This window comes from Mytilus edulis, chromosome 2 (genome assembly GCF_963676685.1).
Source record: "Mytilus edulis chromosome 2, xbMytEdul2.2, whole genome shotgun sequence".
NCBI classification, from domain to species: Eukaryota; Metazoa; Mollusca; class Bivalvia; order Mytilida; family Mytilidae; genus Mytilus; species Mytilus edulis.
The window spans coordinates 65538345-65553380 of record NC_092345.1 but is presented as its reverse complement, the minus strand read 5'-3'; the positions used below and the strand labels follow the sequence as shown (position 1 = coordinate 65553380).

General features: G+C 31.8%; 1 protein-coding gene across 1 annotated transcript in view; it reads left to right on the top strand.

Moving 5' to 3' along the window:
• The window catches only part of LOC139512678 (uncharacterized), a 33627-nt gene extending 18979 nt beyond the window's left edge, over positions 1 to 14648 (top strand). Inside the window, exons 8-13 of the mRNA XM_071300470.1 lie at positions 624 to 735; positions 1680 to 1745; positions 7339 to 7452; positions 8762 to 8989; positions 12979 to 13079; positions 13703 to 14648. Coding sequence (XP_071156571.1) covers positions 624 to 735; positions 1680 to 1745; positions 7339 to 7452; positions 8762 to 8989; positions 12979 to 13079; positions 13703 to 13783 — 702 coding nt within the window. The 3' untranslated portion in view covers positions 13784 to 14648. The remainder of the gene's footprint in view (positions 1 to 623; positions 736 to 1679; positions 1746 to 7338; positions 7453 to 8761; positions 8990 to 12978; positions 13080 to 13702) is intronic.
• The last annotated feature ends 388 nt before the right edge of the window (positions 14649 to 15036 follow it).

Genomic DNA, 15036 nt, shown 5'->3' with positions numbered 1-15036 from the left:
TGGGAATTAAGAATGTTGCTCGGTTAAACATGTTTGTGAGAGCTATTGTGATGCTAATTTCATTTCAAATTAGTCATGAACTATGTCTTTGTTGTATGCATTATACTCTTTCTAGATGCAGGAGTAAGTCATGTAATGTCACACTTATTCAATTCCAATCCAGAATATAGGCTTAGTTACATTTTATGTCACCCACTAGTGCAATATCATTTTTTTATGTTAAATGCTTGTACAATGTAAGAACTTGTTAATTAATGTCTCATTAAAGTCACCTTTGACCCTTAGTTTATATACTACCTGATAGATAAATAGATTTAAAGAAAGTGAGAAGACACAGGTATAATCTGATAATTGTTAATTAAGCTTCAGTGTGAATTTTCTTATAATTTGGAAAGTCTACAGTTGATTCTACACAATGTGGATCTTAATAGATATATAAGAAGATGTGGTGTGGATGCCATTGAGACAACTCTCAATCCAAGTACACATTGGTTGTACTATAATATATTTCTACATTTTAGGCACTCTACTCATTTCTCATTGGTTTTGATGGAGATGCAATATCATTTGTCCTACTACTTGTTTCATATTTTTAGGAAAATTGCAATTATTATTTTTTTAAGAATTTTTCACATGATAGTCGAGAAGCAATTCCACCTGAATTAGCTGATATTGGACAACACCCTCCAACTAAGCAACAGTTACTTGATATGATAGAAGGTAGACAAAGTTCAGGTTAGTGCCATTTGTTTTACCATCTTCCATAATGAAAAATTGCAATATCTCTAGTCTTACCAGTTTAACCTGACAAAAATGATGCATTGTCAATGGTCAAACTGGTTAGTTCAAATTGAAGCAAATTATTAGAGTTTCATCATTTTCCAGTGTCAAAAGCTATATACAGTTATAGCTTAAAACTTTGCAGATAAAATGTACAGTAGACATGGATTACTTTGGTTACCTTCATGGAATGTAAGAAACTTGATTAGTAGGTTCCTCATGATCCAGAAATATTGTATGAAGAAAAAAGTTTGAACTTTTATTTTTGGATTTTAGTGATAAAACTAGTTAGTTTTTTGACAGTCAACATCACACTTGAACACTTACAGCAGCAATCACTAGCCTAGCGGAGACCCAAGATTCCATGAACCATTTACAATTTTTTTCATTCAGCACCACTAGTAAAGTTCAGAATTGTTTTTGTAAGTACTAATAGAATAACAGAATTTTTGTTTTTGGTACTGACTTTATCAGCAATAATATCCAGATGGAAATGCCGATAAAACAGTTTCATAGAAGTAAATTTACCAGAGAAGAATGTTTTTATCAGGCTATTATTTGAACTTTGAATTATTTTAAATTATGGAATTTGCTTGATTTCTTGTTATTGAAATTTTTTAATAAATTCCATGTTTATTCTGGACTGAAATGTTCTATGCTGCGCACAACACTTTCTATTACAAAGAAAATAGTATATTTTCAATAGAATGTACTGAGCCGTGCACAACACTATCTAACCAAAATACATTGTATGGAAAGTGTTATTAACCGCTCAAAAGATTATGATACCAAATAAACATGGAATTTATTAAAAATTTTAAACACAAGAAATTATGCAAATTCCACAATTGAAAATAATTCCAAGTTCAAATAATAGCCTGTTTTTTGTTCTGTTTTAGATTTAGATCCTGTACCAATCAATGCTTGTGCAAAGACCTTTGACAACAAGAAATATTTTATAAAAGGTAAACATTAGTATCATCAACCATTAAATATTTGCATTATGAAAATCTGAATTTAACCCTGACAGTACTGTTAAGATTAAACAGGTTTTTTATGCTACTTCTGTAGGCAACAAGGGCATTAAAGACCAAACAGCCTATTCATTTCTATCAGTGACTTTTCCTTAAAATTTTGTGTGAAGGTGTTGCATGATTTGAGGAACAAAATATGATGAAAAAAATTGGCGGTCACTGACTTAGTTTTGTCACTATAGCAACCACAGTTTCGTGTTTTCCCGATTACTAACATAATATTTGCTTGTTATCTAAACTCTCAAAAAAATGTTATATCAAGCCTACAAGCATAATTCTTGTTTTACGTTAAACAGTAGATTTGTATCTTTCAAATACAGGTTCAAGAGTTTAAGGCTCATATTGATTTGATCTTTAAAAATATGATTTATTTCATTCCCGCCAAAAATTAAACATAAAATTGAAAAACGTTTCCAGTATTAAAAAATATCTACCAGTGATTTCTTCATAAAAATTTAAAAAAGGAAAGTGCCATATGTACTCTTCAAAATAAAGCAAAAAAATGTGTATGTCACCGACCTTTCAAAAAAGTTATGAGTAATTTTCATGTTTTTTTCTCGTTCGTTTTGAAGAAAAGAGTTGTCTTTCTTCAGAACATTGCATCTGACGTCATAGTACAAACTTTCCTTGCTGGCGCACTATTTGAAAAAAGAAATCGCGAATTGGACGTTTGAAACCCACATTTAAATTTCCAAGAATAACAACTATATTCACCTACTTTATTATCCGGTAATACTAGAGATTAAGTATGTATCAGTTTCAGATGTTGTTGCCGCACAATATAAACCTTCAGAAACTAAAGACTAAGACGAACGTTTAGAAATTATTGCATCGAGTTTGTGAATTCATTATTTTAGAATATTTAAGATATAAGGAAATTAAAATTATAGGTATAATATATGAATGAAAGTTTTGATTCTAAAACGTTATACATCTATCTTAAAATGCAATCCTTTTATTACTACCTCATGTTGTTTTCAATAAACGAGACAGCAAATATAAAATACAAAAAGTTTTTGATTCAAAAATTAATTTAGAAATAATTTTCTGTTGAAAACTACAAAGTAAGATTTCTCCAACAGGATAAAATATAATAAATCTAAATTGCTCATTTTGGAAATTAAAACAAAGAAAAGGTTGTTGCCGGCATTGAAAATCGAAATTTGTTTTCAATCTTTCCGGTCACAGTTGTAGTTAAATGAAAGGGAGTGATTTTATGTAAGATATTATTCTTGGAGCAATTTTTTTTTGTCATAAGTTAAATTTACAACAATTTAGTTTTAAACACCGAAAATTTTGATTTTAATTCACATTCGCTGAGTATTAGTTTTATTAATATTTTTTGCCTTACAGCTAATTTCCTAATGCATGTAGGGTAAAACTTTGGTTGGCTTCCTTGCTTTGTTTGTATAAATGTTTACTCAAGCTCTGTAATTAAGATTGACATCTTTATATATAGGTATATGCTATTTAATTGAATTGGACGTTATCAAAATATAATTATACAAAATATACAAACAAAGCAAGCAGGCAAACCAAAGTGTTTATCTACATACATTAGGAAATTAGCTGTGAGCTTCAGTGAGATTAGACAATATGTTTATCATTTCTCCTTAAGACAATTTGAAATGAAACAAATGACAAACAAAAATGACCATTTGTTATCATTTTATTTTTACTTTTAAGATTTTGTCAAATAAGCAGTATAAATAGATTTTAACTTCATTGCAAGATTGGACATTATTTTACGAGAATCATCCAGACATCAGTTTTTTTTAAATTGACACTAAAATTAGAAGGATCATTGCATAAGGAACATGTTTACTAAGTTTTAAGTTGATAGGAATTCAACTTCGTCAAAAACTACCTTGACCAAAAACTGTAACCAAAAACTTTAACCTGAAGACGAAGAAAGGACGCACAGACCAGAAAACATAATGCCCATAAATCGGGCATACAAAACTTTCACCTAACCTGTACACAATCGCCGCAAACGAAAGACAAAATCTATGCAAGCGAAGAAGAAAAAAATTGAAATGCAGATCTATGCAAATATAAGACAAAATCTACGCATGTGAAAGAATAAAAAAAAAAATGAAATGCAGAACGGCGCAAATGCAAAAAGTCGAGATCAAAATTTATATTTTATTATTTTATTAGAACGAAGGTTAAATATAGTGTAGTATCTTATGTGTCCATTTGTGTTAAATTTCCACAGGATATTAAAGTAGCGTGACGCATAATAGTTCCTCTTTTCTTGGGAGACGTAGCGTACCTACATAGCGTACACCATGTTGGAATCCGTGAAAAACGTGAAATAGAACGTTATAATTTGACGTTTTTTCATTGCTAAAAACAACGTCATAGAGCTTTTATGTCACTACCAAGTTGCGTTAGCTGATGCGCATAAACAATAGGCTGTTTGGTCTTTAAGAGTGTTACTGTTGACCCTCTTTCCTTCTGTCAGTCTTATAGTCTCTCCATCCAATTATGTTTCCTCACTCTACCATCAGTTTTAATCATCTAAATTTTATAAGACATCTAGAGTTATGCCCCTTTATAACTTTAAATTGTGAATTTTTTCGTTTCTGCACTTTCACTTCAGTTTATCTCTTCCAAATTTTATTATAATCTTACACCGTGTTAAGAACAAAAACTATCAGACAGGTCGAATTTGGGCAGGGAGTCACACACTGCTCTAGAGTTATGCACCTTTTTAACTTTATAGAAAATTGCATCCATGAGTGATTCATGTCCTCAGACACATTCTTCTTTCCCTTTGTATCTCACCTGACCTTTGGTCATTTTTCAGTTTTCTGGGTTAATGTTAATTTCTGTCACAGTTGTAATTATTTTTATTACAGCATTATATTTAAAACTATCAACATATTATCCATGATTAGTTAAAAAGGTGAGACATTTTAGCTAGTGCACTCTTGTTGGTTATTATCTTGAATATTGTTATAGATAGAGATAAACTGTAAACAGCAATAATGTACTGCAAAGTAAGACCTAAAAAAAAGTCAACATGACTAAAACGGTCAATTGACACCTTAAGGAGTTATTGCCCTTTATAGTCAATTTTTAACATTTCATAAATTTTTACAAAATATTTTCCTCTGTAACAACTGGGTCAATTTCATTATAGATAGAGATAATTGTAAGCAGCAAGAATGTTAAGTAAAGTAAAATCTACAAACACATCTCCATCACCAAAAGACAATTTTGTCCTGAATCCATTTGTGTCCTTTGTTAATATGCACACAGACCAAGGTGAGCGACACAGGCTCTTTAGAGCCTCTAGTTTATATATAGGACTTATAGCAAAAATTGGCTGGCTCAGAGTCTGAAAATATGTTAAAAAGATACAGCTTCCTACAGACAATTGTCTAATGAACTAGTAGATCTAAAATATGACTCATCCTTTCTGTATAGTGCAGAGTTAGGCTGTTACTATTCTAAATTAAAATGTTTCCACATTTTTAGCTCACCTGGCCCGAAGGGCCAAGTGAGCTATTCCCATCACTTTGCGTCCGGCGTCCGTCGTCGTCGTCCGTCGTCCGTCGTCGTTAACTTTTACAAAAATCTTCTCCTCTGAAACTACTGGGCCAAATTTAACCAAACTTGACCAAAATCATCATTGGGGTATTTAGTTTAAAAAATGTGTGGCGTGACCCGGTCAACCAACCAAGATGGCCGCCACGGCTAAAAATAGAACATAGGGGTAAAATGCAGTTTTTGGCTTATAACTCAAAAACCAAAGCATTTAGAGCAAATCTGACATAAATATGTTTATCAGGTCAAAATCTATCTGCCCTGAAATTTTCAGATGAATCGGTCAACCCGTTGTTGGGTTGCTGCCCCTGAATTGGTCATTTTGAGGAAATTTTGCTGTTTTTGGTTATTATCTTGAATATTATTATAGATAGAGATAAGCTGTAAACAGCAATAATGTTTGGCAAAGTTAGATTTACAAGTAAGTCAACATGACCGAAATGGTCAGTTGACCCCTTTAGGAGTTATTGCCCTTTATAGTCAATTTTTAACCATTTTTCATAAATCTAAGTAATCTTTTACAAAAATCTTCTCCTCTGAAACTACTGGGCCAAATTAATCCAAACTTGGCCACAATCATCTTTGGGGTATCTAGTTTAAAAAATGTGTGGCGTGACCCGGTCAACCAACCAAGATGGCCGCCACCGCTAAAAATAGAACATAGGGGTAAAATGCAGTTTTTGGCTTATAACTCAAAAACCAAAGCATTTAGAGCAAATCTGATTTGGGGTAAAAATGTTTATCAGGTCAAGATCTATCTGCCCTGAAATTTTCAGATGAATCAGTCAACCTGTTGTTGGGTTGCTGCCCCTGAATTGGTAATTTTGAGGAAATTTTGCCGTTTTTGGTTATTATCTTGAATATTATTATAGATAGAGATAAACTGTAAACAGCAATAATGTTCAGCAAAGTAAGATTTACAAATAAGTCAACATGACGGAAATGGTCAGTTGACCCCTTTAGGAGTTATTGCCCTTTATAGTCAATTTTTAACCATTTTTCGTAAATCTTAGTTATCTTTTACAAAAATCTTCTCCTCTGAAACTACTGGGCCAAATTAATTCAAACTTGGCCACAATCATCTTTGAGGTACCTTGTTTGAAAAATGTGTCCGATGACCTGGCCATCCAACCAAGATGGCCACCACGGCTAAAAATAGAACAGGGGTAAAATGTAGTTTTTTGCTTACAACTCTGAAACCAAATCATTTAGAGGAAATCTGACAAGGAGTTTAATTGTTAATCAAGTCAATATATATCTGCCCTGAAATATTCAAATGAATTGGACAACCTGTTGTTGGGTTGCTGCCCTCCAATTGGTAATTTTTAAAGAAATTTTGCTGTTTTTGGTTATTATCTTGAATACTATTATAGATAGCGATAAACTGTAAACAGCGATAATGTTCATCAAAGTAAGATCTACAAATAAGTCCACATGACCTAAATGGTCAATTGACCCCTTGAGGAGTTATTGCCCTTTATAGTCAATTTTTAACAATTTTCATTAATTTGGTAAATTTATGTAAATTTTTACCAAATATTTTTCTCTGTTACTAATGGGCAAAGTTCATTATAGATATAATTGTAAGAAGCAAGAATGTTCAGTAAAGTAAGAACTTCAAACACATCACCATCACCAAAATACAATTTTGTCATGAATCCATTTGTGTCCTTTGTTAAATATGCACATAGACCAAGGTGAGCGACACAGGCTCTTTAGAGCCTCTAGTTCATATCAGGGCCTTTTATCGCTGTCTACACAGTATTGGTTTTCCTCATTGTTGAAGGCCATAAAATTGCATAGAATTGCTCATATTTACTTCATTTGAACTGAAGTGGGTAGTTGTTTCATAAGCAATTATACCACATCTACTTATAAATTATAAAAAAAAATTGTTCTAGATATGCATGAAATATTTATTGCTGGATTTTAAGCATCTATTAATCTATTATAATCTTTCTTTTTACAGACCAAATAGTGGACATTCAGACAGATTCACTGCATGAATTGAGACCAAATAAGACTTTGTCGACTGTATCTGCCTCATTAATATCCACTCATGTCTGTGGAATGCTTAACAATCGTAAGTTCATTTTATAAGTCCAAGTAATACAGCAAAGACAAAATATTGTATGCCTGGTAGAATATTTAAACTAATTCTATCCTTTCTTTAAGCTTGTCATACATGTTATTCTGTTACCATAAGTTGAAATGTTTTTTGGTATTTTATAGTTTAAAGTCCATGTTAAATTTGGGAGTAAATATACTCATCTTTTTGAATAAATAATCTCTTTCAACAATGAGAATATTAAGAAATAGTTAATGCAAGCTATACTTTATTGTAGTTTTAACATGGGTAGGCATTTTATTCGTGACTATTTTTGCCCAAGCGACAATGAGGGCTAAAATAACAGGAATATAATGCCTATACATGTTAAAACTAAAATAAAGTTTAGCTTGCATCAATTATTTCGATTCGGATTAGGACAATTAAGGTTATTTCTATGTCCAATGTGTATAAGTGTAAAGCAATTGTGTAGGCTCTTCCATGAACTTCCCTTTTTTTTTTGTAAAGAAGCAAACGGCTGGCACTGTGATTTTTCAGAGGGAGGCGTTTTTGAACATCCAGCATGAATGGTTGTTGATCTAGGTCAAAGATGTCAATTTCGGAATGCAACACATTACAGTCATAATAAATGAATTAGTAACAACATGTGCATCATTTAAGAGTTTGCAAGTGTTTTAATTTAAAGAAATATATTTAATGTATGCCAATGTGATAAAATTCATTATTCTGCAGTAGTCAATATACGCATGTGCAAAAAAAAAAATTGTATTTAGAGCATGGGTGAAAGAAGCACGTCATATTAGAATTTTGCACTACTGTTAATAATTTACAAGGATATAGACAAAAGTCTTTTTCCTAAATACCTTGTAGGTCAACAAAATATGTCAAGTGTATTTGTAAGAAGTATGCATCAGTCATATATGACATATATCTTTGTGTCCTAAATATCTATAGCTATACAAGTGAAACTTTGCTATTTTCTGTGGTTGTGTTGTTGAGAAATATTTTGGTAAAATACCAAAAATAATTCTTTAGGATTGTCACTCCTGAAATTATCTGTTGAAAATCATCTGTTTCAATACACAATGTGTTGTGATTACACACATGTTTTTCTTACAAGTCAGGTATTTCAAGTATTATAGTATTATTGATATTTTTTTCTTGTTTATTAATATTAAACTGCTACCTAAACATAGAAATTAAAAAAAAAAAAAAGGAAAAAGAAGATCACTACAATAAAAAATTATAAAAAATTATTAGTGACTTAAGCTGTTCCACCTGTCAGAAATGAAGATTGACTATGGTGATTTTCCTAATATTTCAGGCAAAGGTGGGGAGATTATTTTTGGATTATCCACAACATCAAAGGCAGAGGGATTAAAGGCATCTAGGGATGATCGAGATGAGTTTAGACTTGGTGTAGATAGAATGATGACAGATAAGTTGTCTCCCCCTGCCCTGCATTCTTTATTTGATATGGAGTACCATCAGGTTGTAGAAGATAATGAAGATTCAAAACGATTAATACCAATACCAGATTTGTATATTATTGGTAAGTAAAGCTGCAGTATTGAACAAATATAAAGTAAAATAAGCATTACTAAAATGTTCTTTTGTCTCAACTAATTAATTTAAAACAACTGTGAAAATAAAGGTACTGTAAACTCAGAAATTAAAGCGTGCCCAGGGATCTCCATGGCCTGTTTAACGATGGCGGCCCGCCATCGTTTAAATGTCTTGCGCCATCGTCAAAGACTCGCGCCATCGTTAAATTGTCTTGTGCCATCGTTAAATTGTCTTCCGCCATCGTTCAAAACTTCATCGTTTTTTGTAGCCCAACGCCATTTTTTTATCAATTATAATCAAATGCATGTAATTGCATAACCCTTAGGCTTTTTATGTTATAATCCAATACAGTTCTAACGCCTGAGGGATATCTGGATTAAGATCGCTAATTAATCACTTGTACCTGCATGAGCTTGTACAGGTAGATCAACAAACCAGACAGGAGAATACTATCTGAGGATAGACGATCCATTTGTCGAATTAATCAACTAAGTTTCAGCAAATGATTATGATAATTTAGATTAAATAAATAAATTAATAATCCAGTTACAAAGAAAACAGTTTAACAAGTCGAACACCTGCTTTATTTTGACTTACGCAATCAGCATCCCCCTTTTTTAAGAAGTACAAAATAAGACGCAAAACAGTAAATATTATTTCATCGCAAATAACTCGAGTACTGCTGTAACGATAATTTAGAATTACTTTAAAAGTTTAAAAACTTAAATATTTCCTGTAAAGAAATATCGTATTGTAATTCCGAATTCATTTCGTATATTACAATCAAATTGATACATCCGCGTTTCCGGTTTCTATTCAGACTCGAAAGATGCATGTTGCACAGTATCAATTTGCCAGATAAAGTCATTAAAAACCTTTTCATTTGTCAACGTTTGCTTTACAAATCTCTTTAACCTTTTACATAACCTGTACGAATCGTTTTGTTGTTGCTGCAAATCAGCCATACCTGAATTTGACAGTGTCCATGAAAAATAAGCTCCACATCATATGATTTTTAACCCCCATAACAATTACCAAAAATACAAGAAATCTACATGGGGACCTTCATGACAGCTTTTGGTCATTCTCGACTAAGGGGTGACCATGAAGACTTGCCATTTGAATGGTTAAAAACGGCAATAAATGAAAATATTGATACTTCTAATTCTATAATGAAAATTCAAATAAATATAATTTAAATAAGCAATGAATTAGCATGTTCACCATTCCTTGTATGGAGGGATAAAATACTTCCGATCGCACTACACTGTACAGCGTAGACACGGTTTGTAATGGTGAAAGTTCCTCCATCGTTCAATTTTCATCCATGGAGATCCCTGGTGCCTCTATTATTAAGATATTTTGAGAATGGACAAAAAAGTGAGATTAATTCTTGCAATATTTGTAAAATCTGCATACAGGTATATGTAACATATATCAGAACAGGAGTTCTTAATACATGTAATAGTTTGGCAAAAGTCATCCAGCTGCATTATTCACATTTTAAACTATCCCAATAATTTCCAGATTAACCATATTTATTTCATCCCATACATAAACAGATTTGTGGCTTCAAACGAATTTAGAACTCATAAAAGAATACCAAAATTATGCATAGTTGGACAAATCTGAAAATTGCGTTTTTCTAAACGCCTGCAGATATTGGGCTGATTATTGGTATGTAAGTTAACCATGATGAGTTACAGATTAAGTTTAAGTTTTGTTACGCTCTGCTAGTTTTTGCTGAAAAAACGGGCTTTGGACTTTGATAAATTGTTGAAAATCACAGTTATACAGATTTGTTTTCTAAACCATTTCAGATATAGGGCTGAATTTTAGTATGTGAGTTGACCATGATGATTTACTGATCAAGTTTAAGTTTCGTTCTACTCGTCTTATTTTTGCCGAAATAACGGGCTTTGGACTTTGATAAATGGTTGAAAATCACAGTTATATAGACCTTTTTTAGCTCACCTGGCCTAATAGGCCATGTGAGCTTTTCTCATCACTTTGCGTGCGGGGTCCGTTGTCGTCCGTCGTCGTTAACTTTTACAAAAATCTTCTCTGAAACTACTGGGCCAAATAAAACCAAACTTGGCCACAATCATTATTAGGGTATCTTGTTTAAAAAATGTGTCCGGTGACCCGGCCCACCAACCAAGATGGCCACCATGGCTAAAAATAGAACATAGGGGTAAAATGCAGTTTTGGCTTATAACTCAAAAACCAAAGCATTTAGAACAAATCTGACAGTGGTAAAAATATTTATAAGGTCAAGATCTATCTGCCCTGAAATTTTCAGATGAATCGGACAACCCATTGTTGGGTTGCTGCCCCTGAATTTGTAATTTTAAGGAAATTTTGCTGTTTTTGGTTATTATCTTGAATATTATTATAGATAGAGATATACTGCAAACAGCAATAATGTTCAGCAAAGTAAGATTTACAAATAAGTCAACATGACTGAAATGGTCAGTTGACCCCTTTAGGAGTTATTACCCTTAATAGTCAATTTTTAACAATTTTTCATTAATCTTAGTTAACTTTTACAAAAATCTTCTCCTCTGAAACCACTGGGCCAAATTAAACCAAACTTGGCCACAATCATTATTAGGGTATCTAGTTTAAAAAATGTGTCGGGTGACCCAGCCAACCAACCAAGATGGCCACCATGTCTAAAAATAGAACATAGGGGTAAAATGCAGTTTTGGGCTAATAACTCAAAAATCAAAGCATTTAGAGCAAATCTGACATGGTGAAATTATTTATCTGGTGAAAATCTATCTGCCCTGAAATTTTCAGATGAATCGGACAACCCGTTGTTGGGTTGCTGCCCCTGAATTGGTAATTTTAAGGAAATTTTGCTGTTTTTGGTTATTATCTTGAATATTATTATAGATAGAGATAAACTGTAAAGAACAATAATGTTCAGTAAAATAATATCTACAAATAAGTCAACATGACCAAAATTGTCAATTGACCCCTTAAGGAGTTATTGCCCTTTATAGTACATTTTTGTAAATTTTTAGAAAATATTTTCCACTGTAATTACTGGACCAAGTTCATTATAGATAGAGATAATTGTAGCAACAAGAATATTCAGTAAAGTAAGATCTACATACACATCACCATCACCAAAACACTATTTTGTCATGAATTTATCTGTATCCATTGTTTAATATGCACATAGACCAAGGTGAGCGACACAGGCTCTTGAGAGCCTCTAGTTTCTAAGCCCTTTCAGATATTGGGACAATTTTTGGCATGTTAGTTAACCAAGATGAGTTACAGATCAAGTTTAAGTTTTGTTCCGATCTTCTAACTTTTGCTGAAATTACGGGCTATGGACTTTGATAAATCACAGTTATACAGACTTTTTTTCTTAACTCTTTTAGATATTGGGCTGTTTTTTGGTATGTGAGTTACTCATAATAACTTACAGATTAAGTTTAAATTTTGTTCCGTTCCGCTAATTTTTGCCAAAATAAAAAATTTACAATTTTGAATATTGTTGAAAATCACAGTTATACAGACTTTATTTCTATACACCTCCAGATTTTCACCTGATTTTTTATATGTGAGACTACCATCATGACCATCTTGTTTGTGTCCACATGTGTTATTGAAATTGCAGATTTTTCACCTTTTTGAGACGGGGCCATTCGTGTCACTTTGACACATCTAGTTTACTTCCTGAAATATTTTGTTAGATAACACATTTAGTTGCACCAGCATATATCAATCTGTTAATTTTGGCTTGTCCATTTTTGTCACAGAATATGAAGTCATAAAACATGTAAAACTTTGCTCAGTGCATAAAAGTTATGCTTGAAACATGAAATTCAGTAATTTGATTGGTTGATTTTGGTGTTATGAGTACAAAAAACTGACTGGAAAGTTTTTTTACTTCAAGGCATGGCAGCAGGTGGAATTTTTAAGTCTTTTTTTTTAATCATTAAATAATTTTTGTTTCAGTTATCAGGATAAAGCCATCAAAAGGTAGTTTATATACAATGAAGAGAGACAATACTAGTTATATCAGATTTGGATCTACTACAGCTCTATTATCTATGCAGGTAAGTGAAAACACCACTCAGAATTGGTTATTGCCAACTTATCATCTTTATATTGTCCCTAAATTAGTTTTTGCTTGTCTGTGAAGAATTTCTGGGTAAAGATTTGTTTTCTTTCTCTGCATTATGCTGTATGTAACCAAGTCCACAATGCATTATGTTTAGTTTTCTAAATAGGATCAGCACATACAATTATGAAAGACTAGATGTTTTGTTTTTGATAAACTTGTCTTTTGTAAATTGTAGTACTAGAAATTATATAAGACTCTGTCTCCTCAGAGTTTAATGATATAGTAATGATATATATAGAGAGCAAGATCAAAATAAGCAGTTATATATTCTTTTAACAATGGTAACTAGCTTTGACTAAGTTTTAGTGAGAATTGTTAAAATATTCCTTTCTATCTCGCTCAAAAATTTTTTAAAATATTGGGCGTAGAATTTACAGATTTTTGTATATCTTTTTGCATGCAAAGTTTGAAAAGCACAGTGCTGTTCTTAAACATCTATAAAAGATTTGATAGGCTGTTGTGGTCATAACTATGAATATATTAAAAAATCTTTTCTTTTCTTGTTTCAAGAAATTTTTGACCTATGATAAAGTTGTATTTTAATTCTTTATACAGGATTTAAGAAATTTGGTTATATTGGAAGAAGAAGACAGATACAGATCACAGATCATAGAGCTACGACATAAATTGCAGTAACTTTCACCATAGCTGTATTCGAGAGCTACGACATAAATTACAAGAACATCAACAATAGCTGTATTTGAGAGCTCAGTTTTAATGACAGTGTTATAATTAGTACACTGGTAGGACTTCTGAAAAACTGAATGTTCCTAGGCTGACCAGTAAAACCCCATTTTAAGTACCTGTGGGATTTTGTCAATGCCAACAACTCTAGTGTTGGACCTCACTAGGAGAATGAGAAAAAGAAAACATGGTTCTGTTTGTTAATATTGAATTGAAAAGAAACTGTAGTCATTAGATAGATATTTGGAACAAAAGTCAAAATACAATTATGTTTGCATAGCAATTCCACCTACATAAAAAGGAATATGTTTATCCAAATACAAATACGCTTACATTTTTTACATATGTGCAAGAAGACAATTCCTGTTATACTAATTATGTGCCTGAGGAATTTTTTTTTAAAAGTTTTTATTTTTAATTATTGCCCTTGGGCATATAAAGTATGTGGGTCATTGGGTCAATCATAAAGTTTTTTTTAACTATGTTTTGAAAAGTTTTTTTCAGTTTTTATTAAACTTTTAAATTAGTTTGCTCATTTGAATTGAACATGAATATAAGTCAGTTGTGTGCATACCTATTAATGCTAGGGGTGTAATATATACTCTGAGACTTGACTGTTCACTTACAATGCTTATCCTAAAGTTTTTGCCTTTTCACAATACCAATTCCAAAAATATTTTACCAAAATTGCAGTTTGAATTGGTGTCTACTATTTGATCAACTAGTATAAAAACAGTTTAGCTCATAGCTAAAGAAAATTTGTTAGTCAATGTAATTAACAAGTTATACTTACAATCATAAAGATTTATATTGTAAATTGCTATGCATTTGATCTCAGGCCTTAATTTCTCTAAGATATTAATACAAAAATTTAAAGAATCAAAAAAAGTATTTTAAATATTTAATTATTGCCCTTGGACAGATCAAGTGTGTTGGACAATAGAACTTTATTCTTTTAAAGAATCAGAAGTTGTATAATCCTTGGTGTATCGGAGGTAACTTTTGATATTTATCTCATTATATAGATTTAGGAAAACATTTCTGTAGAATCTACTGTACAGCTATAGGTTAATGGTTAGGTATAGATTGAAACAATCGATTTAATCATCACTACGAAAATAGCAATGAAAACTATTATCAAGAGGGGAGAAATATATCAAAGGAATATTGAAACTCATAAGTTGAAAAACAAACTGACAATGACA